At 50.4% G+C, this 26,945-nt stretch overlaps 4 protein-coding genes across 5 annotated transcripts; 1 reads left to right on the plus strand and 3 right to left on the minus strand.

Annotated features, from left to right (window-relative positions):
• Window positions 1-3,074: 3,074 nt before the first annotated feature.
• Window positions 3,075-3,836, minus strand: LOC100901423 (uncharacterized). Its single transcript, XM_003737106.1, has 3 exons — window positions 3,765-3,836; window positions 3,511-3,693; window positions 3,075-3,383 (listed from the first exon to the last, which is right to left on the minus strand). Exons 1-3 carry the CDS (start codon window positions 3,768-3,770, stop codon window positions 3,216-3,218), a joined length of 357 nt encoding a protein of 118 aa, XP_003737154.1. The 5' UTR covers window positions 3,771-3,836; the 3' UTR covers window positions 3,075-3,215.
• Window positions 3,837-6,911: 3,075 nt separating this feature from the next.
• LOC114828547 (sodium-dependent glucose transporter 1-like) lies at window positions 6,912-8,070 on the minus strand. The gene is made up of 4 exons (XM_029113076.1): window positions 7,884-8,070; window positions 7,576-7,724; window positions 7,172-7,354; window positions 6,912-7,082 (listed from the first exon to the last, which is right to left on the minus strand). The coding sequence occupies exons 1-4, from the start codon at window positions 8,068-8,070 to the stop codon at window positions 6,912-6,914; spliced, it is 690 nt and encodes a 229-aa protein (XP_028968909.1).
• A 2,231-nt stretch (window positions 8,071-10,301) lies between these two features.
• Window positions 10,302-16,970, minus strand: Arms (Ankyrin repeat-rich membrane spanning). The gene is made up of 15 exons (XM_029113078.1): window positions 16,896-16,970; window positions 16,523-16,642; window positions 16,241-16,438; window positions 15,408-16,151; window positions 15,017-15,288; window positions 14,686-14,918; window positions 14,243-14,579; window positions 13,114-14,142; window positions 12,451-12,935; window positions 12,277-12,356; window positions 11,308-12,032; window positions 11,037-11,211; window positions 10,754-10,850; window positions 10,541-10,625; window positions 10,302-10,422 (listed from the first exon to the last, which is right to left on the minus strand). The coding sequence occupies exons 1-15, from the start codon at window positions 16,968-16,970 to the stop codon at window positions 10,302-10,304; spliced, it is 4,776 nt and encodes a 1,591-aa protein (XP_028968911.1).
• Window positions 16,971-18,841: 1,871 nt separating this feature from the next.
• On the plus strand, window positions 18,842-23,360 carry Polr3B (RNA polymerase III subunit RpIII128). 2 transcript variants are annotated; one of them, XM_029113071.1, is made up of 7 exons: window positions 18,842-18,948; window positions 19,395-20,637; window positions 20,767-21,483; window positions 21,577-21,807; window positions 21,891-22,149; window positions 22,240-22,698; window positions 22,824-23,315. In XM_029113071.1, the coding sequence occupies exons 1-7, from the start codon at window positions 18,895-18,897 to the stop codon at window positions 23,083-23,085; spliced, it is 3,225 nt and encodes a 1,074-aa protein (XP_028968904.1). In that variant the 5' UTR covers window positions 18,842-18,894; the 3' UTR covers window positions 23,086-23,315. The 2 variants fall into 2 exon arrangements, with proteins under 2 accessions (XP_028968904.1, XP_028968902.1); XM_029113069.1 differs by lacking the exon at window positions 18,842-18,948 and having other exon boundaries at window positions 19,365-20,637; window positions 22,824-23,081; window positions 23,158-23,360.
• The last annotated feature ends 3,585 nt before the right edge of the window (window positions 23,361-26,945 follow it).

A 26,945-nucleotide genomic window follows, 5' to 3' on the forward strand; every position in this document is an offset into this window, starting at 1 on the left:
GAAGAATCGGAACGAACCTTTCCCTCGCGTGGAAACTCCTGACTAATTCCTGTCGAGTTTAAATAATGAATAACACTTTAGGAAACACATGTGGTTTTGAGTACGATAGGTCTTCGTTTGATCGTTTGTACGCGAAAGTGCTGATTTGTTTCGTGCCTCGAGCCACCAACGACCGTGCCTCCCAAAAAAACGATCTCTCGCTCGATCTGCACCAAGAGCTCGGCAAAAGAGGAGCTCTCATTCTATAGAAACGTCTGAACAGAGGCAGACCAGATTAGCTTCGAAGCCTTCACGATTCGTCACGAATGGAGTGTAGATATAGTGTCCATCATCAGCCGCTGATCGTGAGCAGAGAGTTTGTTGTAGCTTCGTTGTCGGCGATAGATGGATAGATAGGTTTCTCGCCCATCAATCGGATTGGGTCTTCGTCGTTCCTCCGCCTGATGAGCATGGCAGCCTCGCTCTTCCGTGGGGCCAGCTCGAGATAGTTGTCTAAGCATGTCATGCGTTTAAACGGCAAAGACTGGGCGTCTCAACGGGCCGCCTGAAGGGGCCGTTTATATCCACCCGTTTCTGAACGGGTCCGGAAAATCGTTGTTTTTTACATACAACAGTCCAAAATGATCCGACCATTTGGCCCTTACTCTAATCATCAGTCATCAAACATGATAATGATACAAGAAATATATTTATTATAGATCAGATATCCTCCGACTCCGGAGGGCACTTTGAGTAAAAGTTCCTGAGAAGCACGAGGCTTGTGAATGTGCCCTCGCTTAATCGGCCCCTAGAGTAATGTCGAAAATGTCTTGCCCGACTGAACAATCTTTCGGACGCCACACTGGTCGGCAGAACCATCCTTACGTTGCGGTCGAATTCCTCCGGGAAAATAGCCGACACGTGTTCATGCTGGCGGAGCTTCATAAGAGACTCTCTGGACGCTATGAGAGACGCGCATAAGTTATCCACTTCTTGAGGAGTGCTGCCATTCTTCTCGCCGAGCCAGAGCACGCATTGCGTCCTGAGTTCTTCCTCTACCGTCGTTCCCGCCGGGGTTCCGTTTTCTCTTCGAAAATCGTCCAGAATTCTATCAATCCGCTGCTCCTCGTCCGTCGCGCCCAGATTGGGATGAATGAATCGGATGAACTTTGAGGCCACACCGCGTCTCTGGCTGATTCGGTGGATCAGATTGTGTTTCATTTCTCGTGCTAGATGGCACTGGAGGCCATCGATGTAGTTGAGAAGACCCTGGATCAAGGAGAATCCAAGAAACTGAGCTAAGGAAGAAGAGCTCTCGGGAGTCTTATGCGATTGGTGTCCGATAGGGCGAGCCCACGCTTCCATGAGATCCCCCAGAGTTTCGCTAGTATCGAGTCATCGCTCCTAGTCTTCAAGGGAGAAGGTGATGGCCTTCTTCATCGCCCGTTCATATCACGTGGGGCCTCTACCGGTGAGAACGCCAGGCACGTTCGAATACGCATGCTTGTCTTCCGAGAGAGTGTTGTCTTCATCTCGCGGAATTGACTTCAGCAGTATTATCTGCTTCGCTCTCCAGCCACTCCAGACTCCCGCGAGCCCCCCATCTCTTCTCAGGTTTCAGGCCCAGCCTAGTCCGAATACTTGGTGGCAACGTTGATATGATCTCTGCTGACATTCAGAGATAAAAGACCGAGGACATCGTCGAAATCCCGGGCGTAGAGCTCAAGGATGCAAAATGCAAGCTCAGCGTACGCTCTAATCGCCCGGAAGCTCCGACAGGGCTCCTCTGACCTCCGAGCACTATTCATCTGCAGTTTCCTGAAGTCAACCTATCCTATGAGGACATCCTATTTGGATACTTCCTCGATGACGGAACCCCATCTCATCGGAGCCTTGCAACTCGCTCGATTGGTGAAATCCAGAAGCTCACCGACTCACCGGGAGGAAGAAACTCGAGAGAACCGGGATTCCGCATATCAATACATTGCGCTGTCGTCACCGCGAGCTATCTACACTCATGGCGTTTTCTGGGGAGGTACGGATATACTCCCCGAGATCTTTGCCATAATATAATAATGATGATATGATATCATCTTAAAAATAATTTGAAGAGAAAGCGGAGCTCTCCAGATACCTCGAGGATCAGATCAGCGTCGACGAGAGTCGCTGTATCCTTCGACAGCTCTAACATGGCTCCCTTGACCGGTCCCAGGACGCTGACAATCTCCTTGATCTGCCTTACTTGCTGTCTCGTGAGGAGGAAGTCTCGGCTTTGCTCAGCGAAGATCTTTTTAACTGTCTTTCTGATTCGCAAAAACCGGTCCAACAGGTCATACGTGCTATTCCATCTGACGGAGACATCGATAATAGCGGTCAGACCGCAAAGCTTCTTGACTCTAGTTGCCAGATGCGACTTTCTTATTTCTTTACAGAGATTTCTGACGGTGTCTATCACAGCACTGATCTCGACCGAGGCATCAGATTAGAGTCGATTCGTTGCGCAGCGACGCAAACATCAGGAACAAGTAAAAATATTAGGCCCGGTAAGTGCGCCGAGATTTCCGGACATAAGTCGTAGGAACTGAGAAGCTGATCTTGCTCCACCGATAGCGGAAGGAATCAGCTCGCCGAGGGCACATAAGGTAAAACATCGAGAAACTGAGAGTCTCACTCTTCAGCACCGTGGACTTCCTCGAGGGTCCTACGGATCACTCTCCATCAGAAGGGGAGCTCTGACGGAATCCCCTTCTGCATCTGCGATACGCAGATAAGTGTGAACCATCGAAGATTGTGTTTGCATGGCTTGAGTCGCTCGGAACCCATATTTACCTGCTGCGTGTAGTTCCAGAGAGAGATAGATTGTCAGCTTCACACGACTAGGATTCACTGAGCCTGATGCAGGACGAGGACTTCAAGGAATGAGGGCTCGCTATATTCTCAGGTCTTCGTAGACTCACGTTTGATACGGCAAACCACGATTGCTAGGAGCACGGCCAGAGCGCAGAACTGGATGCAATCGCGTGAATAGCTCCGATATCATGGCTCTCTCGCCCTCCATCCGGTCTGGCGTACGGCTTGGACTCATAAGAAGCGAGAAGTAGCGAAAAATACTATTTAATGGTATCTATCGGATCAAGAGCTCGGTTCTTCGGTATGAAGAGTGCCCAACGGTATGAAGAGGAAGACAGACTCTGTTCCGAAGCTGCCGCGATATTTGCATTCCTCCCCTCCCGAGATCAAGCGGTCAGTCTTGACCTGCCCCTCGCAAAACAGAGCATGATCGCGAACATCACGCACAGAACCACCGACAGAGAGACTGTGACGTACGGTAGCACCATCGGATAGGTTTCGATCCATGGTGCTATGAGAAAAGCGGGAGAAGTATTGCCCAGGCTCATGGCGAGCTGAAATCGGAGGAATTGCTCACCAACAAAATAACGGCTTCGGGGGTCGCCCCGACTCCCGGCTCTAGAATAATGCAGACGATGAACACCGACGAGCCGCTTTCGGAAGAAATCTCGCTCAACTCACCGTTGTAGCGGCCATGTGCCAGTGTTTCAAAGCTACATATTGGCAAGTCCAGATTAAACTGGTACCGAAGAGTGCGCTCATTCCCAAGCCGAGTCCAGCGGTAGCGAGCCAAGTTGCGAGCGGCGACACCATGACAAGGGACGAGAAGACGGCCGATGAAAGCATGACGCAGAACAGACTCAGCTGAAAACAAGTGATAGGTGGAGCAATAGTTTAGGGCGTATGGAAGGTGTCTGGACCCGAGACGAACTCACCACCATGATTTTGGTCACCGAGAACCTATAGCCAACGACGAGGAGGACTCGACCCACGAAGAAAGCCGATCGGTAAACTCCCCCAAGAAAGGCACCCTGTGATTTTCCCCAGTGCAGGTCCGAGAGGACCACAAACGGAGTGATCATGCCTAGAAGAATTTGCTTCGTGAAATGCCACCCGAAGAATCCCGAAGTACGTCCGAATCTGACGTCAGCTCAATTTATTCGGCAACAATTCATGTTGTCGGTTCCCCTCTCATCCGCGGTTGGCCGCGAATGAGCTGTCAGCCACGGATGCGAGGGGGACCGACGAATCTTCCACCCACCCGTGAACGGCCGTAGCCAGACTGTCGAAGAACACGAGAAACAGCGTCAGAAGAGAGATCAAGCAGATTTCAAAAATCCCGTGTCGCCTTTTCTGATCCTGGGTCTCTCCCGGAACGCCTTCATTTTCGGGTTTCGCTCCAGCTTTCGTTTCCAACTGCATCGACGTCACGAGAGAGAGGATGGCTAAACCAATACCGACTGAAATACTCAGTAAGCCAACTCCAACATAGGGAATGTAGATTCGCGAGACCTAAAAATGGAGACGGTTAGGGTTTCCGAACGATGGCATCGCGACAATTCCATTCGGGCAATGATGACTCGAATCTCTCCCTTCCTCTGAATGAGCCTCTAGGGTGGGTCATGGCAGCAAGCTCAGGCCAAATCGTTCGACTGCTCACACTCGTCGCACTGTGCTGGAGCTTCCCGTGTTCGATGACGTCGCTCGCGCTGAGGAACGGCTCAACAATGATGGAAATGATGAAAGTTGCCAAGCCGTATCCAAGCTGATAAATATGCAGAGCGAGAGCAGGCTTCTCCCACAGATTTGCTAATGCCACATAAGAGCCTGCCGAGAGACATTCGGAAGCCTGAGTTCGATTGTTTCGCCGTTGAGGTTTCCATTGAGAGTTTCGCATTAGTTTTCTCCGGAACTCACAAGCCTCGAAAGTGACCGCCGTCACTCCACTGACGACGGATGCGATATGAGCGAGCCAGAGAAATTTTGCGGAGGGGAATAACATCAGAGAGAGACCTTCGAGCACGATTGAGGCTATCAGAACTGGTTCAGAGCTGCGTAACAAACCGATAAGACCGGCTGGAAGGAAGCTGAGCATTAGAAAATCTGTGAATCGCTGCGCCGTGAGCACGGACCACAGAGCGGAGATTACCGTAGATCAGACTCCGACATGGAACCCTGACTGTGTCACGAATCGTCGACGTTTCGCAGATTGCTAATCATCAATTGAGCTTGGAAATCGGGGCCAGCGAGGTGCTTCTTTACATACTCCTGATGATGGACTTCTCGTGCCGTGGACTCCGAGGCAGATCTCTCGGATATCGAAACTCGCTTGGTAAGTTATTTGGAGCGTTTTTTGAACTCTTTACAGATCAGCTCCTGCCGACACCGCGGAAGCGAACTTCGACACAGCTCTCAGAATTCAGAATCCGCTCTCAGTCAGAATCAAAAGAAATATTCCCTCCACTTAGAGCCCCCTGAGGCCGGGACGTTTTGAAGGGCTTCGGTCACTTTATACATGTAAATACAGAGAGATCCCTACATGAATCACTCAGGTACCTAGATTCACAACCTAGAATGGATCCAAGGAAAATTCCGACGGAGCGGGACGTGTAAATCAGGGAGATTTCATCTGTGTGCACTCCGTAGATTTCCGCGAGATCAAGTAAGGTGGGGCCCAAGATCCCGCTCAGCAGACCCTGGAAGCAAACTTCTGCACCTGAGGAGTTGAACTACGGGAGTATGTTCGGGAGAAGGTAGAACGAAGGGGGGATATTCTTCCCTCCAATACTGAACATTCCCCTTCCTGCCCGATGCACCTCCTGAGTATCGAGGAAGTTCAGGAAGAGAACAAAAATATTGGACGGGGAATCGTTATTCTCATACCAAGCACAAATTGCCTAGAGCGAAGAGGAATGTATAAGCTGTTTTCGCTGTCCTCGTTGACAACATGACTTCCCGAACTAATTCCCACGGCAGGATCTCAGCTTTATATCCACAACGAACATCACAGTCAAGCCTCACGGTCAAGCGACCTGTGCGAGCTTGAGTACTTTCGAGAGGGCTTGACGCAGGCAAACTCGCGCACAGATTCCTTTCTTTTGGGCCTTAGAGGAGGATCGCTCCTGAAGCTCCAGCTAGAAGCATAGCTCGCAGGAGCAGCTGCGATTCAATCTTCATGCATTCTCTCTGACGTCGAGTCAAATCAGCAGGGCAATTTGAACGAGCTGACCTAGCTCTGCTCCTGCTTCGTCTGATGTATTGTCTGAACAGCTCCGCAATTCTGACCGAATACATTATACAGATCTAAATTGGAGCGTAGGAGTTCCTTTCTGGGACGCCCTACCCTAGGGAATCCTGATCGTCCATGTAAGGTTTTCTACGGCAAACACTGGAATGAAATCACCAATGTAGCTGACTACCGAGAATCGTGAGTTTCCTTGCGTAGAGGAGCGAAATCCTCTCATGCTCTCCCGGAGTGTTCAACGGAAGAATCTCTGTCGGGTCTGAAGCACTCATTCTGTACGAGTACTTAGGTAACGATTTTCAAGCAGTTCAGGTCCGATCCTGCCTCGTTTCTTTCTTCTCAAAAAGTCCCTGTGCATAGGGACGACTGAGCTAGCGCCGCCCCCTCATTACCTGCTTTCAAACACGAGAAATATTGTCGATCGGGTGACATGATGTGAGTAAGCTTCTCAAGTGAACGCTTGCGGGAAGGGGAACTTTGCTCGTGTCTCGGGAGGGGAAAACGAAATGGGTATTCGAAGTCGGGGAATTTCTCGACAACATTTCGGAGGGAATCTCGACAGATATCTCCGGACACTGGGGGAGGGGGAGAAGGCGCTGCTCAGCGGAAATACCCTCGGGAAAGTCCCAACTTTCCGAGTGCGCTGAAATTCGTGCCCTCTACTCCTCTAGCTCTGCGAAGAAACGCCGCGGAGACCAGGAGCCCATCGTATGGAGACCCGTTCCTTTATCCGCTTTACGCTGGCAACTCGCAAGCCTGAAATCATATAGCCCCGAGAGCATCCCTGACGGAGTGATTCAGAGCAGAATTGAAAACTCATGTATATTTTTCGGGCTCTTCATTCAAGCACCAGTTTTTTCTTATTTCTCACGACAAAGAGCATCGTCGCGAAGGTCATGCAGAGGAGCGCCGATAAGCCCAAGACTAAATACGCCAGAACCATGGGGTGGGTTTCGATCCAAGGTGCTACGAGAAACGCGGGAGCAAGATTCCCGATGCACATGGATAGCTGGAAGAAATATATTATGGTATCGAGATCAATCCAGAGCTTTCGATTCTTCCAGGCGAGACTCGTGGACCGCGCCGCGTTCCACTCACCATGGAGACGGCCATGTGCCAGTGTTTCAAGGCGACATATTGACAGGTCCAGACAATGCCGGTTCCAAAAAGCGCGCTGAGTCCCAAACCGATTCCAGCCGCTGAGATCCAGATCATCGCAGGTGATTCCAGCACGAAGAACGCGAAGATCGTTGATGACAGCATCAGGGTGGACGAGCTCATCTGTGAAAAGCGGACAAGCTCATCTGTGAAAAGCGGACAGCCGTTACACGTACGAAAACCCGATTTAGGCCTCATGGCGTCCTATGGGGCGGTGTCTTTCCCTGACGGTGTCTTTCCCTCGCTGCGCCGACGAGCTCGAGGACCCGGAATCGACATTAGGCGCATTAGTGAACCGTCCACAGAACGGAAACACTGGAATCGGAGAATCTCGGTGAACTCACCGTGAGCACTATCCATAACGGGATTCTGTGCGCGATAACCAGCAGGAGTAGACCTGCGAAGAACGTGGAGCGAATCACTCCCCCGAGATAAGCACCGGCGGATTTGTCGAGGTGGAGATCCGAATGGATCACGAAGGGCGTGATCATTCCTGGAACGAGGATGTATCGGCTCACTTCGAGCGGATGAATTCGAGAGGGAGCCCGACGATGTATGCAGCTCGTTCCGCTCCACCATTAGCGTTTCCACACGGAATCTTTTCGCAGACCCCCTGCAGAGGCTTCTCTAATCAAGTGTGGATTGAACTCACCAGTGAAACTCATAACGTTGCATTCGAACATCAAGAGGAAGACTGCGAGAAGGATTACCAAGAGGATTTCAGAGGCTTTCAATCGACTCTCCCTCGATTCTTCAGCGATAGTTTCCGGTACAGCGGAATTTTTCTCAACACTCTTGGACTTGCGGGACGAAGCCTCAGAACAGAAGAAGATCGTCATACCGATAGCCACGATGGCGCAGCAGGCGGCAATGCCTGCGTAGGGTATTGAGATACGAGAGGCTTGTCAACAATAGATGGTCACCGTAGGGGACCACGGACCGACACAGTCTGAGGTGGATTGAGATGCTCCTGAACTTCCATCGTCGGAAATTGAAGCCTCTGCGCCAACGCATGCCTATATGGGACATGCAATAACGTGGAATAACATGTTGGATCGGAATTAGATAAAATAACGAAATAGCATGTAATAGTTAACACATATACATACATAGCATGGATAGCATGGAATAATGGGGTAACCTTGATAATAATGGAACAAGTTAGGAGTGATCGCGCCTAGAAAACTCCAGATATATTTCCTATACATAGAGCCTATCGGGGGGTGTCCTCATGGTTCACGAACCGCCGAAGCCCGTGCGGAGCAAACAGAGAAGCAAGGCGGAGACATAAGAAAAACCGATCGTTTGTCTTATGCCGGCACAAGCTCGCTCCGGAGAAACAGCGGAGAGACAAGGTTGGAACTGGTTGGGACTCGAACGCACGGCTGCCGCTCGAGCTCGCTTGCAAGGATCTGACGGGCAGACGAGAGGCAGACGAGAGGCAGACTCGCGACCTATCGAGCATGCAACGCCAAGTCTCGGGAATCAATTCGGCGTCGTGGGCGGTCAGGGTTATGTTCCTCTCCATTATTCCTGCTGTAGTTTTCTCAATTGATATTGAATTGGATAAATTCTCGCTTCCGAGTCAGACAGAGCTCATAAGAGCTCGTGGGAGGTCATGATATTAAGTACTACGCATTATGCATGCGAACCTCGAAAAAAAATTCCATATACCTAGAGAAGAAAGATTCGATGATGATGATGATAATCGCATGGTGTGATAGTCAGGGCCGTGCAAGATATGCTTGTAAATGAGAAATGCGCGTGCAGTATGCACCGGGAGAGAGTGAGGTTGAGCGCGATTCAACGAAAGGCCATTCAGAGGAGCACCCAAGGGTACGAGCTCGCTCTCAGACAGGAGCCTGATATTCGATAGACGAAGCCGAGAGGCCTGAAGAAGCTCCGTGCGGACTACCGGGAGGTCTGACATCACGAAAAGCTCACCTTCCGCGTCGTCGAGAACGAGGCCTGACACGAGGGCGAAGTCTTTCACTCTCTGGATGTCACCGAAGACTGAAGCAGTGTCACCGCCGAGCGTACCGTCATCCAGAAACCAAGGCCTGAACTCCGATTCTGGAGGCGACGTAAGTTGATAGAGTGCAAAGCAAAAAATGATGCAATGCAAAAAACAATCATTTCCAAGACCCGTTCAGAGTCAGATGAAAAATAACCGTTCCGACGACACGCTCAGACGCCCAGTCTTTGCCGCTTGAGCGCATTACATGCTTCCTCGGACTTCCTTGGACCTCGATCAGAGGGAGCTCAGGATTTTCGGAGAGAAGGAGAAAGGTGACCTCTGTCTGATGATAAAGGCGCAATTCCGAACCCAGAGTCTCATGACAGACTGATGACCTTCATCTGGTAAGGCAAACGTCTTGGCTGGGACCCGACTGTTCCCCGAGCCGTCTCTCCCTTCGATTCCTGAGGAGCCAGACAGTGCGACTCGCGCTTTGAGATTTCATACGTCTCAGACCGAGGTGGAACCCTGGAGTCCTGGAGCTCCGGTCAGAACCCGCGTGCATGAAACTCTACAGATCTGGCTCAGACACAAAGGGTGACCCGGCCATTTTCCGATGCAACTGCGCCATTGAAGACTCTTGAGTGCTGGACTGTGTATGCCCATGGTTGTCTTCTATGATTTATTCTCACAGACCACACTCGATGATATTCCATATGACTAATTAAGTAATAAGTCTGATATCCTGATATCACCTCGGTGTCTAGCATTGCCCTTCTAACCGATAAGACCGTTCCACGGAGTCAGCGGAAATTCTGGTTTGGCTTGTTGTGCGCCGACTGTGGGAGCCCCGGCCTCGAGAGTCGAGAGGCTGCCTGGAAAAGCCGCGGTGGTGCAGTGTTTCGGAATCGATGAATCGGGCCCCAGAGGATTCCATATGCTGTGGGCGGTACAAAATCGGGCGCCGTTCGAGGGCACCGAATGCCTTCCCTTCGAGGGCCTGGACTCCCTCTCATCCCCAACGGACCGCAATAAGATTGAACCCCGTATCGACTATATCTCATTCGATTGGTCCAGGTACATTATTTCTCACATTTTGGTCGCAGAAAGGCTCTAATCACAAGAAGCTCTGTCCTCGTCTTTCACCGGAGACTGGCGACCGAAGAGTTGTCTTCTATATTCCGCAGATTGTTTTCCGACCTGGGACTCCTTAGTAGGCAACTCTAGCGGCGCCCTGGGATGTGATGGAATGTGGTCAATATTACGGACTACGGAACACAATATGATATTATATGAACATATAAATATATATAAATATATATCTCCCTTATAAATATCTCGAGCATTCTTACACGAACATTCCCTCGAGATGAGGCCGCTCTTCTTCTTCATGAGCGTCCCCTTCAATTTTCGTGACGGGAGACGTCGCTCCAGAAACTATAAGTGGGACCATTCGATTAGTGGTAGTATTCTTCCTGACACACGCCTGTTCCGGAATCGAATTTGGCGTTTTGATAGTAAAAACTCTTTCTCAGGCTCCAGATCGCTTTGCCAATTCAGCCCACCTGAGTAGGTAGGACGCTCGGGTCCGATCGAAGGGTCAAAATCTATAATCTTGCCCCTTGAACTTCGAGCGCCGTTGAATCCACCACCCTGTCCTGGCTGGAAGGGATTACAATAATATAATAATCTCGCATCCGAGGTCATGATATGAACACGAAAGTCACGTCGCGAGACTTTTTCTTAGTTCGTTCTGCCCTCCATGGATCGAAGATGTCGAGTAAGCAAGTTTGTGTCAATCAGGAGAAGCTTGATTGGCATGGGCTCGAGATGATGTCAAGGACCTACCGACGGACTGGAGACAATGCTAGGTGGTGCGGAAACCTGGACGTTGCAAAGCGGATTCGGAACTAGAGTGAGAGTAGCAGGCGGGTGGAAGGTAGTGGCCGTCGTTATTCCAGAAGCGATTCTGGGTGTTGGAGCCCATTCAACATCCGGAACGGATGTACACAAAGGACTCAAACTGAACATAGGAACATTATTATTAGGCTCACTAAGATGAGAGTCGGACTATCGCACGGCACGATTGTGTCTCATTATCTTCCCTGTGAGAATTTACCTGTAGCGACTGTTTCCTGTATTCCTGATGTAAACGCAATCGACCTCTGCACTCTGTCCATCATCTAAATCAATCGGGAAGGGCCGATGGGCTGCTGCAGATGCTGCGGTGTGTTGAGTGCAGGGCGTCAGACACATATCAGAGCTTGTGGAATCCGTGGAATGCGGTGACTCGACGGCATCGGACAAGATCGGAGATAAGCTAGTAGCGACAGAGCCCATCTCTCTCACGCATGGTTGGTTCCCGTCTTCGAAAGTTTCTTCATTCAAGGTTTCCAAAGCCCCAATAATCATGTTCTCCTCCATCGTGACTTGTTTCTCTAGCGAAGTAGTATTCGGCTTCATTGCGGACGTCTGAGATTTCCGACTCTTCGATGATTCTCTTTCCGTTGCGGATTTGTCTTCTGGCCTCGCTTGGTGTTTCACGTCTTCGCTTGGCTGATGATTCCGATTACCAGGCCCCCTCATCATCTCCAATGCAAGTTCCATTTCGAAATTACGCATCTGGACGATATGCATCTTGAATATCTCCCAATCACCGAAAGTCATGCCGAGAACGGCCTTGAGCTCTTGTAGATCACATCCGTAGAGCACCAGACCGTTGATGTTGTGATCCTTTATCGACTTCTGGTATTGCGGTTTCTTTACCCTACTTATGCCCTCCATTTCGGACAACATACTCCTCACGCCGTCAACCGTGATGGTGGTCAGACGTTCAGCGGGTATCTGAAGAAGAAAATATCTGTCTTGAGGAACATCCGTGGAACCGTATCGTCGAAGCCTCCGCTCGATGGAGGCACATCGACTCATTGGATCATCCACTCCATCGGAGAGTCTCAGGAAGACTCTATCGAATAGGGCTCATCTTTTTCTCTTTTTCCATCTGATCGCTGCGGACCAATCCGGTCGCGACGTGTCCCTAATCAGCGGACAGCACCGCCTGGAGCGTATATTTCGAGGGTGAACCTACCGAGAAACCACTCTGTCTCAGAACTGCATGAGTGAAGTCAGAATTCATCATCGGAGCGTATTGATTCAAGGGCATCGGATCTGGAATTGTTCTCTCTCCTTTACAAAACTCAGCCTCATTATCTGGTGTCAATGCCGAGAGTGTCTGCGTCATAGCTTCATTCTGACATCATACCACTGCGTGTCAACTGCGATATTCCAAAAGGTGGGGGATTGGGTTGCAGAAAACCTCCGACAGCTTGTTGTGCGATGAGGCGTTGATCCGCGGACTGCTGTGTGCGACTGTTTTTTGAGATGCTAGTCGCTGTGATCCCCTGTTGTAGGCTCTGCTCTAATTGCGAATCATAGGAATCCTGGAGGACTCTCCTGATATGCGGATCCAAGTTGATTGCGAAAGGGATGAACATCCGGAGATTGCCTATCTGCAATGCGTGAGAGTTCGAAGAGAGGCACAATTCGAGTTTTTTCACATCGTGATCCATCGTCTGGAGCTGTTCCAACTCTTTCGACGCTGGCATGAGATTTCGAATCCTTTCGAAAAGGCTTCGTAAAGGTGACGAGTCCTCGATTTCTGTCTCGTGCGTTTCATAGTAGTGTATCAACCATGACGTTTGACAAGGCCACTGTTCTGTCAAGTTCACCCAGAGAGCGAGATGATACCTTGAAAAGAGTACATCAATATGACACCCGGAGAAGGAATTCTCCACCAAAGCTCTCCCTGACACAAGTCTCAGAAATTATCGGCTGCCCGGCTCCGATCCTATTCCCGAAAAGATATAAACACGGCTGGGGAAAATGAGTCTCTCCCAATCTTCCCGCAGTGCGCTAGTCGACTCACCAGCTGAAGTCGATGTTGAAAGCCCTCATGAGACGTCCGGTCACGTAGAGGATATTCATCAAGCGACGCATTGATCTCGGATTTATATCGCTGAAGTAATCATCGTTGAGCAGAACCTTGGTGAGATCCACGCCGCCGCTTAACGCTGATCTTTGATGTATGTTTCCAATGCTGCTAGCAATACTCTCGCTCGACCTAAGTTTTTGATTTCCTTTAGAGGATGCCCGCTTGGCCTTGACTTCTAAGGCACTGCAATTGCTAACTCTTCGCGAAGTCAGTCCCTCCTTTTCACTCCATTCTTCGCGGTCCCTAGTCAGTTTACCAGATTGGGCGACTCGGGCCGCCGCTTTCACCTTGCGCAAACCCGAGTTCTGGAGGAAAAACGGAAGATGGACAATATTCTGCAGGTAATCGTATCCCCTCAGAGAGAGGCTCCTCAAGGATCTACTGACGTTGGACTCGATCGCTCTTATAACAATATGAGGGTCTACCGCCAATACAATGACGAATGGCATGCCCGGATCCGACAACATTACATTTACGGCGTCCAGCACGCTCAGAACTTTTGTCTGTTCGCATGAATCCAGGCCATCAACAATTATCACCAGCCGCGTCTGTTTGCGCGTGAAGGAATCCATGCAATGGATCATATCACAGAGAACTTTCACTTCAGATTTGAGCGTCTCTGAGAGCCCACCGTGCGCTGTCTTCTCAATACGCGCCGCATGCCTGTGGATGTTCCTTTCATAGGGAAGTATTAGGGAAGTTGTCAACTTCACCCAAGTATTCAAGCTCGCGATTAATACCACGCCCACAACCGTGGCGAAAGTCATGATCAAGGCATAGAGAATGTCGGGATTTAATTTTTGGGCGCTCGACGGAACTATCAATTCGATCGTGGTCATTATAGATATTATCGTAAGAACACAGACACTCCAATGAGGCACGCAGCACACACGGCGAAACACCCACGAGGGCGAGGAAGTTTGTCTCGGCCGCAAGGCGCGATAGAATCGTGTCGTGAAGAATCTGAAACCGTAAACCGCATGTTGATTTGTTTCGATGCACAATAGACAACATGATTCTGCCGCGGAACACCGGAGGGCGGGGAAGCACGCAAAAGTCTCACCCGAATTCATCTTCGAGTGCTTGATAGATGGAAACAAGCAGACATGCGATACTGGTGCCGCCATCGCCAGTACTGCTGACCTTCGTCTTGCTGCTGAATATGAACCTGACGGGCGTGGAGCCATCCTTGGTCTTGTGGTTACTCGGATGACAGAAGATAACTTGGAGGAGGCATTTGAGGTCCGAGAGGAGCTCATCGAGCCGAGTTCCAGCATCTAGCGCCCAATCCCAATCGTAGTAGCGGCTTCCATAGCGGATCAGATAGAAACCGCTATATGAAAGAACGATTGAAGATAATACGACGGCTGTCGCCATCAGCCACATTTGTGTTGCCAAACCTGTAATTTCGCAGTGGACCTCACGAATCATACTGAGCTATCATTGATTGACCCTAAATCGGCTCGGGAACCAGCCTCCGAAGCATCAAGAGCGCAGTGAACTCACCCAGCGTGTATCCCAATATTACTGAATAAAAGCATACGGTGATGAAGAGAACCCAGGTGTATTTCAGGCCTGGCTCCAACCATTGGAATTCGTACGATCGCAGCTCGTTCTCTAACTTATTCAGGAGAAAACTCTTCCCCGACCCCCAGCGTGCGTATAATCCTACCGTGATAGGCACAGTCAGGGAAGGTTCACTCAAAATATCGGCTAAAGAGCTGCTGTAGAGATCGTATCTGGAAGGAAGACTCTGATATTATGCGGCGTCCGAGAATTAGCTCCCGGAGGCAGCTGGACCGAGGCTCGGAATTCCAATGCGAGTCTCGCGACATACCCGAGCATATTCTCATTTTCTGCTTGGGTATTCAATCTGCGTGCCCCGAAGATTTGCTGTAGAATACTCTTTTGCTGTGCGGAATCGATATTGTAAGGTGTCTCGCCGGCCTTGTTTGGACGATACAATAGATATCCGTTCTTCGGATTACGGAGCAAGACTTCGCATATTGCTTTCGATCGGGCACGCATCGCAATGTGCAACGCCGTGTCTCCTCTCTTGTCACACGCGCTGACTTTTGCTGGAGTTTTGCGGTCGATGAGCATGGTGACCTGAAGGGAGAATTGCAGTCTCGGCTTATCTGTGTGCGGCGATCCGATTGCGGAATCCCCGTCGGATTATGGGGAAGGCGTCGCTCCAAATCCATGATTCAAATAAGATGTTGACTAACCAGCTCCAGATTCCGATTCCTCGTAGCTCGCATCAATGGCGTATCCCCATCCTTCGTTGCCAGCTCTAGGTTGGGGTTTTGATTGAGAAGACTCCTGACCACATCTGAGTGACCTTTCTCAACGGCCCAGTATAGAGCGGTTTTCTTATCGGATCCCTGAATGTCGATGTCTGCGTGTCGTTTCAGCAAAACCTCCACGACTGACAAGTTACCGACCTTGGCAGCGTGTATCAGATTTGTGTCACCTCCTTTGTCCAGCATATTCACATAAGCGCCCGCCGAGATCAGACGGGTGGCTATCTCGGTGAAGCCTTCTTTACAGCAGATCGCAAGCGCTGTGTATCCGTCTACGTTCACAGCATTAATGTTCGGTTTATGTTCGAGCAGCTGTGTAACGATGTCTATGTAATTGCCTTTAACGGCGACGATCAAGGCGGTCCAGGAGAACATGCCTGCGGTATCCACATTGGCTCCTGCTTCGAGAAGTTTTTCGACGATCGCTGAGAATCCGCGACGAGCCGCCCAGATCAGGGGCGTTGAACCGAACTTATCGCCCGCGTTCACTTTGGCGTTGTGTCTTAGCAGGGTGTCGACGATTTCCAGATACCCCCTTCCGGAAGCCCATATTAGAGGTGACATATGATATGCGTCGTGTACATTCGTGAAGGCCCCGTTCTCGAGCAGGAATCGGGCTATTCTCAAATGCCCTCGATAACATGCCCACATCAGCGGGGTCCAGCCGGTCTGCAAGTCATTACTCTGAGAAATCTGGAATCATATCATATCGAACATAAAGAGCATCTGTGCCGAGTTCATCAGCTCTACGGGCTCACCCCATCTCTGCATTCGATCGAAGCTCCCTGAGTTATGAGGAGGACGAGCACATCGTAGAATCCCTCCTTTGCCGCGTTGTGGAGTGCGGTCCAACCATCGCAGTCTTCGGCGTTCGGATCCCAGCCATGGCGAAGGAAGTCCCCACATAGAGAAGCTTGCCCAGCCTGCGCAGCGAGCAGGAGCAAGGTTTGGCCGTTCTGAAAGATGGAAAGATGAATCAACCCGATCGATACATGAGCTGGCCGGACGTCGGCTCAAATTTTGAGGTCAGGATCGCTTGCCTCGTCTCGCTCCTCGCACATCAAAGATCTATTTTTCAAGCTCTCCCGGACGGAGGACACTTCACCGGTCTTGATCCAGGCTGCGGCTGCTTCGAACATGGCTGACGGGCGGCTCTGAGGCTGAAAATCACCGAAGAGGAACTGTTCAGAAATGTACCCGAAGAGGAATGGCTCGAGGAGTCTACGGTTTCCGAGTCTCTTCGATCATTCTAGCTGCCTAAGGCTATGATCTGCAAATCATGCCAAAGAGGAGTCTCGATGCTCGATACCCTGTCACGAAAGCGAGCGATCCAGAGAATTCGGGTCTGAGCGATGTCAGTCGGCCGCGACTTTCCGGGAAAAACGAAAGCTCATTCCGAAAATCCAAGCATACCTGGGCAGTCGAGTCAAAATTAACTTGCTTCTTTTCCCGTCGGAGGGACATTCTCAAGTCTTTTGGGTTCAGCATGGTTAGACGAGGTCAGTGAAAGCCTCCGGACATCCGATTATTAGCAACGGGCGGGTTTCGGTGCTCGGCAAGAGCTGTGGAGATAGAATAAACGGTCAAAATGCCCTCCTGTCTGTTACTGAGTCTCAGCGTTATCCTAGAGCGGTTGTTCAGCGCAGGCAAGTGGAAATGTTTCAAGTGGCCGGAACGACTGTCATGCATCTTGTTCATGGGAGCTCTTCTTCTTTCTCCCTTCTCTCTCTTTCTGTTTGGAGGACATTGGCCCTCGGAACTATTCAGTTCGGTTGGCAGCGATCAAGCCCGGATTATCACCGCCACGCTCCCCGAATTGAGCGCTCATACGTGGAGTCGCCACAAGTAATCGAATCGTCATGCTCCACGCGGCATCCGCGTACGGCTCGATGTGAGCGCGCTCGCGTCCGCGAAAGCTCTTCTCCAATCATGTGAGACATTCATTCGAAAATCAGTGGGTGATCGAGAGACGCTTTCAATGAGCCCTAGGGTTCGCGTTGAAACCTCGCCGAAAAGTTCTCCGACTTTAATTCTCTCTAAGAATTACCTTATAAACATAGATCAGTGGGTGTGACCTTGAGGTCCCCAGGGGAAACCACAACATTACGCATCGCACTCGTAGATATTGAGCTCTGAAGAAGCCGCCGAATCGTAGCCCTCTTAAGTGCCCCGCAGGAGCTTTCCTGGTCGGATGCTCTCTGATCGAGAATGAGAGACCCCTTGCGAGACGGCAGGGCGTGATAGATAGACGGGTAGCCAAGCATACTTCGAGACAGAGACACGCTCGGTGGGTCAGTGTGAAGGATTCGCGAGCTTCGAGGTTAGCGGTGGCACATCGGTTCCAGATCCGCTTTCAAGAGCAATTCGGAGAAGCGCATCGAGCGTCAGGAACGAGTCGACATCTTATGCGACGCTCTCCGGAACGACTTCTTCTTGCTGGACTACACAATGTTCCGGACACTATTTCGATTTGCATCCTCGAAGTTAGTGAGCAAGATATTCCAGGCCGGTCTTTCGGGTTTTCGCCGAGTAAATTAGCCAAGCCAGTTTCTAGACCGCCTCCAGACTTCCAGTACCGGGTTCTCGGACATGCCCGCTGCGCCGTTGTCTGCTCTTCATCCCAACCTTCGCGGACAGACGTTCTCCCAGTCGACATGGTTCAGCTCTGTGGAAAACGTGTCTGAGTTCCCCATTCGAGTTTCTCTTCTCGCGAGGCATCGAACCCAAAGGATTTGCCCAGACCAGAGCCGCTCACGACTCTCCCTCATTTTCCTTCGTTGCCGAACTCTCCGGTGAGACAACACTGGACGTTGCGTGGCCCCCAGGTCCTTCGGAGTATGGTCCGTCGGGACTCTCATCAAGAAATGCTCCTCCAGCAGAGAGCTCAGCGTCATAGCGATGGCGATATACCCTATCTGGTCGAGAATAGATGCCCAGTGTCATACTTTTTTGCCGCGTCATGCTGACTCCCCTGTCGGCCCACTGTTTCAATGAAGATATCGATGCCGTGGAAGTCTGCGAGGCCTGTGCTCATGGAGACATCTCCTCCGCGAGACAGGTCATCTCGTTCGCTTCCGACTGCGCCGCGTCGTCGTCGAGACCTCCGAGATCGCCCTGAACGGCGTTGGCCGGGGCCGGGGTTGTCCGGTTCAGACAACACCTGGCACGAATTTTCACCGCCAACGAAGGAGAATCACAAGCGAAACCGCTCGAAATTGCGGGCGGCTATGCCAAACCCCTGCCCGCTTTTGGGACTCGCGTTGACTCGTGGTTCGAAATCCAGCGCCGTATCTCCCTCTCCCCATATCCCTTCCCCGGACGGACAATGCTGTCTGTCCGCTTTGTAAACAGATGGTTTCTGGTGATCCTCTTCGCGGTGCACGGCACCGGCTCTGTTTCTCGTGTGGTGGAGATGGGTTGTTTGGACGGTAAAGATGGTCTCGTCGCGGAATTCCTCAAGACAAAGGTTAGTTGTCTTGCAATTCGGAGAGGAATCCACTGGGCTCTTAGAACTGTTGTCCCAGTCCATCGAGTCGCACTACAATCAATCTTCTCGCGGACTCGGAATTTCGCGCTCTAGCCAGTCGCAGCGTTCACTCTGCAAGAACATCCCTCTAGCCTCTAGCACGGAATCGAGTGCTGGACTCACTCACAGAGTGCCTAGCCGATTTGGATCGGAATTCGGGCACTGAATACGCACTCCATTCGAGATCCGACAGCCGGAACTCATTGCAGAGAGGTCGAATGACACCGCGCTCTTTCTAAAGTTCCGTACAACAACGCCTTCAGGCCATTGGGGAACACAATGATATATCGCAAGCGATGCGAAGGCGATACGCCACAGCTCGTGGAACCATCGACCCGAGGCTCACCGTGAAATCTACCGATGAAGCATCGCTCTCTTACTTCCAGGGGCTGGTTCTACATCACATCGCATCCTTCGACTATTTTGTCGAGACCGAGATGAGGGAAATTTTGGAAGCCAACGCGATTGTGTATTCAGAAGCTGACCCGAACTGGTACATGGAGTATACGGACATCCGCATTGGTACTCCAAGCATCGTTGAAGGACCTGGAATGATCGCGGCAACGACACCGTACCAGTGCAGATTACGAGACATGACGTATTTCGCTCCTATTTACGTCGACATAGCATACAAACGAGGGAATGAACTAGTAATTCGCAATGAGCTCGAAATCGGTCGTATGCCAATCATGCTGAAGTCCAAAGGTTGTGTTCTGCACAGTAAAACGCCTTGGGAGTTGACCAAACTTCGTGAATGTCCCAACGACCACGGCGGTTATTTCATCGTGAAAGGCGTCGAGCGAGTCGTACTGATGGCGGAACAATTGGCTAATAATCGGATCCTGATCGATGAAGACAGCAAGGGGGTAATCTCCTGTCAAGTGACCTCGTCGACGCATGAGCGAAAATCTAGAACAAATGTAATCGAGAAGAACGGCAAATTCTACGTGAAGCACAATAGCTTCGTGGATGACATCCCAGTTGTCGTGATGTTCCGGGCCATGGGTGTTCAGAACGATCTGCGAATACACCAAATGATTGGCACGGAAGAGAACATTCAAGTCGCCTTCGTTGGATCAATGGTAGAATGCCACAAGCTACATGTATTCACACAAGAGCAAGCCCTGCGTTTTCTGGCAGCAAAAATGAAATCTCGCGTGTTCGGTCCTCAGAAAGTCGAGGATCCCTTAGACAAAGCTTGGGAAGCAGTGTTGTCATCTGTGATCAATCATATACCCGCGCAGCCTCCTGAGTACAACATGAGACTCAGAGCACACTATCTCGGTCTCATGGTCCGACGGATCATTCAAGCAAAATACGATCGAGGTTTCATTGACGATCGTGATTATTATGGCAACAAACGAGTTGAGCTTCCCGGTTCCATGATCTCTCTTCTGTTCGAAGATCTTCTGAAGCGGGTTAATTCGGAGCTCAAAACGATTGCCGACAAGCAAATTCCAATGATGAGAGTCACTCAGTTCGATATCGTCAAATTCATGAAGCCGTCAACCATAACTACCGGGCTAATCAACGCCATCTCGACCGGGAACTGGATTATCCGACGTTTCAACATGCATACGATCGGGGTCACACAGGTCTTATCCCGATTGAATTACATCTCCTGCCTCGGTACGTGAGAGGGCTTTCCAGAGGAATCTCGGGGCATACATATGTATAATATTCGTGATCTATTCCGCGTCCCCATCAGTTCCCCTCTCGTCACCTCTACTGACGCTGACAGTCGATCCAAAATTTCAGGAATGATGACTCGAGTGAACTCTCACTTCGAGAAGTCTCGCAAGGTTTCGGGGCCCAGATCGCTTCAGCCCTCACAATTTGGGATGCTCTGCCCGTCGGACACCCCAGAGGGTGAAGCTTGCGGGCTCGTCAAGAATATGGCTCTCTTAGCGCACATCACGATCAACTCTTCGGCTGATCTCACAGACTTTTTCATTTCTCTGGGTGTGCAAGACGTGCGACTTCTCTGTGGAGCCGAATTCAGCCATTCCCACATCTATCATGTTTTTCACAACGGTGTCATCAAGGGTGTTATAGAGGATCATCGACGATTCATAGAAGAAGTGCGCCAGTTTCGACGAAAAGGCTTTTTATCGCCGTATCTCTCTGTGTACCCGAATCATATCCACCGCTGCGTATATATTGTTACAGACGGAGGCCGTTTTTGTCGGCCTTTCATAATCGTTGAGAACGAACGGCCGAGAGTGACCTCCGAACATCTCGAAGATTTAAATTCGCACATACTCAACTTTCAAGATTTTTTAGACATCGGTTTGGTAGAATTTCTGGATGTTAACGAAGAGAATGATGCTTTAATTGCTGTGTACGAGAAGGATATAACCGACAAGACCACGCATCTCGAGATCGCTCCGTTCACGATTCTATCTGCGTGCGCCGGCATCATACCGTTTCCGCACCACAATCAAAGTCCTAGGAACACCTATCAGTGCGCTATGGGTGAGGAATACTCCTTCTTTCGGTGAAAGTTGCCAATGGAAATTCTACATGAAGAGCTCGGGGGATAAATCTGAAAATATTTCATCCACACAGGAAAGCAGGCCATGGGCGTGATTGGATACAATCAACACATGCGGATAGACACTCTACAATATAACATGGTATTCCCGCAGCGTCCTCTTGTGAGCACAAAAGCCATAAAGCTGATCAACTTCGATAGGATGCCTGCCGGCCAGAATGTGTGTCTGGCAGTGATGAGCTACTCCGGATACGATATAGAAGACGCGATCGTCCTGAACAAAAACTCCATGGAGAGAGGATTCGGTAAGAAACTATCACTGAATCTTTGGTAATTCCCCTCCGATTATTGGGGATGATTATGATGATGAAGATGCACTCATTTTCAGGTGAATGCCGAGTGGTGACCTCACAGAAATGCCAACTCAGACGATATCCGAATATGGCTTGCGACAGAATTCTGGGCCCTCTGGTTGACGCTTCCACCAGAAAACCGATTTTCGATCATCAGTGTCTAGACTATGACGGCATTGTGATGCCGGGCGAAACGGTGGTGAAGGGGCAAGTGCTCATAAATAGACACATTCCAGCGGGAACAGCTAGCTTGGATCCGGGACAGCCAATCGAATACAAGGAGATGCCCCTGAGGTTCGTCTGCTTCATAACGCTTTCCGCTCGCGAGATGAGGGTTGAGCATGGAGTCTCTGATCCGAAGCCTCAAGTTCCGGGTTATTGCAGGTATCAGGGAACGGTCCCAGCGCAGATTGATCGGGTGATGGTCTCCGTCAACGCCGATGGGGAGACTCTTTTCAAGGTTGTGATGAGTCAAACGAGGAAGCCCGAGATCGGGGATAAATTCAGTTCGCGTCATGGTCAGAAAGGAGTGGTCGGTCTCATCGTCGGTCAAGAGGACATGCCATTCGATGATCAGGGTGTGGTTCCTGATATCATCATGAACCCTCACGGTTTCCCCTCGAGAATGACCGTCGGCAAAATGATCGAGATTCTGGCCGGAAAAGCCGCTGCTCTGTCGGGAGAAGTTCAAGATGCCACAGCGTTCGAGAACAAGTCAGAGGGAGAACCCGTGACTTGCTCAGAAATGGGCGAGCTTCTCCAACGGAACGGTTTCCACTTTCAAGGCAAAGACATCTTGACTTGTGGAGTGAACGGTCAGCCTATGCAGGCCTACATTTACAGGTGAATGTCGAGGCAGATTCCTCAGATATGTAGGGGTCGTTGGCGTTTCGATATGATTTGATTTGATTCGATGAAATGCATGTGGGGGCCTCGCGAAGTGACGAGCTGACGCTAGCTGATCTCAGGGGTACCTGCTACTATCAGCGCTTGAAACACATGGTGCAGGACAAAATGCACGCTCGAGCTCGCGGTCCCCGAGCTGTGTTGACCCGTCAACCTACCGAGGGCAGATCAAGAGATGGTGGTTTGAGATTGGGAGAAATGGAACGAGACTGTCTCATTGGTCACGGAGCCGCAATGCTCCTGCGCGAACGACTCATGTTCAGCTCTGATGCTACCGAAGTTGATATCTGCAACGTTTGTGGTCTCATAGGCTTCCTGAAGTGAGTAGACTTTCTGACGGATATCAATGGTTGCCAAGATGATCCGATGAACTAGGCGTGAACGCTCTGCTTTCAGGTGGTGTCAGCGCTGCAAATCGTCACAGGCTATGTGCACCGTGAAGATGCCCTACGCTTTCAAACTGCTGTGCCAAGAACTCTGTGCAATGAATATTGCACCGAGACTCAAACTCGAGAGTGTTCTCAGCGATGACAATGAAGGGATACGATCGACTGACCTCCCTTGGAAGATGTCATAAAATCTACTAAATTCATCAATAAGATGCATCATTTTTCTCCTACTTCCAAAATACAGGGATAATCCCGCTTCATGACCTGTCGCGGCATCGCCGCGGTCCTGGAGTTATTTCCACCCACAAGCTTGACCTGTAGCAGGCCGAGACGGAATGAGGGCGAATGTGCACGCCGATGTCCCCCTTGTGCACAGTCTATCGCGTTGGTGTGCAAGTGACACAATGATCGTTGCGAGATAAACTCGGAGTCTATTGAGCTCCCAGTGTTTCGCTGTATCGGCCATCCCAGAATACTTATACATGTATCTATATAGTCTGGAGCGGAGCATCCCCGTGAAGGGAAAATGTGTTGCGGAGTCCGTCTTGGGCCGAAGGTATGCGTTCAAGTCCGTCTTACCTCTAGGAAAGCCACTGTAAGCCTCCGAGGTGCTCGAGGAGCCTGTTTCACATCGATGATATCCAGTTTGCAGTCCACGTCGGCGCTTCGTGAGCGGTCACTCCATCTCATCTGGGATGTCGCTGTTCGATACGTTCCAGTGGAACCGAACGAGTGAGACAACAGCTGACTGAGCGCGGTGGGAGAGCACACGGGGACACGAAGGGAGGGAGGTGAGCAGTTGACAGTCTATGGACGCTCGAAGCTGACTTCTTTCATTTTTAAGGAGTGAGCTTCCCGCGCACGTACACAGATCGGAGAATCGCTCATCGGGAACAGCGATGATGAGTGATTCTAATTCGAGGCATCACTCCTCTTCCTAGCACGATGCCATTGCCATTCTCGGTAACGTTGAGTGATCTCGAGAGCATTCGGAACATACAGACGTATGTATCTCGCACCAATCTCCTCAGGCGAGCTTTCTCTTCTGTGATCGCATCTTCACGGTGGTACTAATACTGCTTGGAAAAATTGAAAAAACGAGATCAATTATTCGGGTACAGTGATGATTGGCTTCAGCGCAATCGTTGGAAGTTGATAATTCGTCATAGTCGGACGTACAGGGTCTCTATAAATAAAGAGGAGCAAGGTGTACAAAATTATTTACTACAACGAAGTCGAACTCTCTATTTAATATAACAGCTAATGGGCCCAGGACGCTTCCACTGTCCATTCGCACCGGAAGAGAGATCTGTCAACCTTCTCCTCGAAAGACTCAGCAATATCGAAAGGAGAGAGGTTAAATCCACTGAACAAGTCTTCACGGTACAGAGAGCCAAGGAGTCGAAAATCTCTTAGACAACCAAGAGAGATAGGAAAATGAAGTATCCATGCAGAATTTGCAAGGAGCTCGGGCGCAGGGCGAAAGAATGTCCGAATGACGAAGAGAAAACGAGCTTCCTGGCGAGCGCTTTCTGAGTAAGCAACGAAAATTCGTGCATAGACGCATGGATAGCGACAGTGGCGCTTCTGTTCACGTAACCGCTATGAAAGAGTACTTCTCTGATTTGGAAGAATTCCAGTCTCCGAGAGGGGTGTACCTCGGAAAGAAAGGCCTGACCTTGCGAGCTCTAGGGAAGGGAAAAATCGAAGTATGCAGAAATCCTCTGCGCGAATCGATGGAGAAAAGCCGAACTAATTCATGTCTGGTACATCCCAGATGCGAGTGCGGATTTCTTCTCGGCCAAAGCAGCAGCCGAAAAGGGTTTCAAAGCGTAACTCACTGATGTTTGAGTAACGATTAAATCCACAGACGGACTCGTAATGGCAGAAGGATCAATAGGGAATGAGCTATACGTGCTGAAAATGCGAGTACCACGGAAGTCAGCCGAGTGAGCGAATTTATCCGTCAAACAAGATTCACTCCAAGTGTATCATGAACGCCTCGGACATCAGAACAAACAATATGTCAAAGATTTCTTGAGTAGAAAGAACATCTCAGCCACGGAACTTGGAGGAGGCTTCTGTGATGGGTGCGCGCGTTGCGAAATGCATCGTCTACCTTTCCACCTACGACCAGGCCAATCCTCGGAACCCAGGGAGCCAGTCCATGCCGATGATAATGGACCAATGTCCGTTAATTCAGCTGGTAAAGCGAGATACTTCATATATTTCAAGGACGACTTCTGCAAGTACCGTAAGGGGTACTTCGTGGAAGGGAAGGATGAAGTCGCTGATAGCATAGAGGTCTTCCTGAATGAGCCTAATAAGACGCGCGGTCATGTGGTGAAACGCTTTCGATCTGATGGTGGTTAGGAATTCAACAATCAGAAAGTCGCGAGAATTTTCCGAGAAAGAGGTATCGAACATCTCATTTGGCGTGCCGAGTCCTCCTGCACAGATTGGGTCTGTTGAGCGTGAACATCGTACCATCGTCGAATCTGCACGATCGATGCTGAATTCGACACCGCTCCCGACGAAATGATGGGCGGAAGCTTGTGATACCTGTTGTTGTCTTCCCGCGATTTCACTGGTTGAGCTTGCGAAGGTACGGACTCGAGGTCATAAACGAACCTTGCAGGCAAATCCCAGCGGCGGACTTTCTGTCAAGAATACATAGTAGGGATAAGCTGGAGGAGGTACGACTACCGAAAGTGGTAGCATCTCTCGCCATCTCGAATTACTGATTGAACGACTTCGTGATGGCAACAGATGATGGACCCCAAGAAACTGTATGCGGACGGATGCCCTAATGACCAGGGAGAAGTCCCGAAGACTGCACCCTCGTATCGGCAAAATAGTGAAGAACCCCATGTGCACGATGGTCTCGTGCTCAGATCCGCTAGAATCGTACTCCCGGGATCTCGGAGAAATATGGTCTAGGACCATTTGCAAGCATGTCATCAGTGAGCCATCATTCCATCAGCATGGGAAACAGGAGTCGACTAGCAGTCTATTGGGCGGACTAGCAACAAACGACACCATGACAAGATAGCGAGGAGTGTCGAACGCCTAGGCAGTCAATGGAGGAGTGGAACAAGGGCATCGTAGTAGAAGTCTGCTCGACTCCTAGATCAGATGTCGTGCTAGATATGGACAGCAACCGAGCTCGAAGGAGCAGTCCCCACATTTGTACGGACTCAAGCGAACCAGTGTCCGCCGAGGAAGAAATGTTCTATGGTGCGGAGTCGCGTTCCGTAGTCCCAATAGACCCTGGAGTAGACTCTCCGAGAGAAAGAAGAGATACTGGATCGATGGAGATGAATAGATACCGGAAAAAATAGCAGATTGAAAGCAGAAAAATGACAGAAAAAAATGACCAATGTAATAATGTTCCCGAACACTCGGTACAGATCGGACATCATGGAAATGAAAACATAAAAATGTTCGTGAGAGATGTATGATGGCTAGAAGGCCCGCAAATATACGGACATACCTATACTTTTATACCTGCCGCCGGGTGTACGATAGAATGACGCGGACGAAATGACGCGAGGAAAATGTCGCGAGCCGAAAATGACGCGGGCGAGGATGACGCAGGGAAAAAGACGCGAACCCAAAATGACGCAGGGGAAAATGACGCGGGATCAATGCAAACTTAGTCCCGGTTGTTGTTCGGCTATAAACCTAAGTAAGCGCGGCGGGGAGGGATACAATCGTATGCCCCCCGCCGCCCTGACTCAGGTAAGCGCGGCGGGGAGGGATACAATCGTATGCCCCTGCCGCCCTGACTTAGCT

Source organism: Galendromus occidentalis, unplaced genomic scaffold (assembly GCF_000255335.2).
Source record: "Galendromus occidentalis unplaced genomic scaffold, Mocc_1.1 scf7180000075391, whole genome shotgun sequence".
Classification (NCBI taxonomy): Eukaryota; Metazoa; Arthropoda; class Arachnida; order Mesostigmata; family Phytoseiidae; genus Galendromus; species Galendromus occidentalis.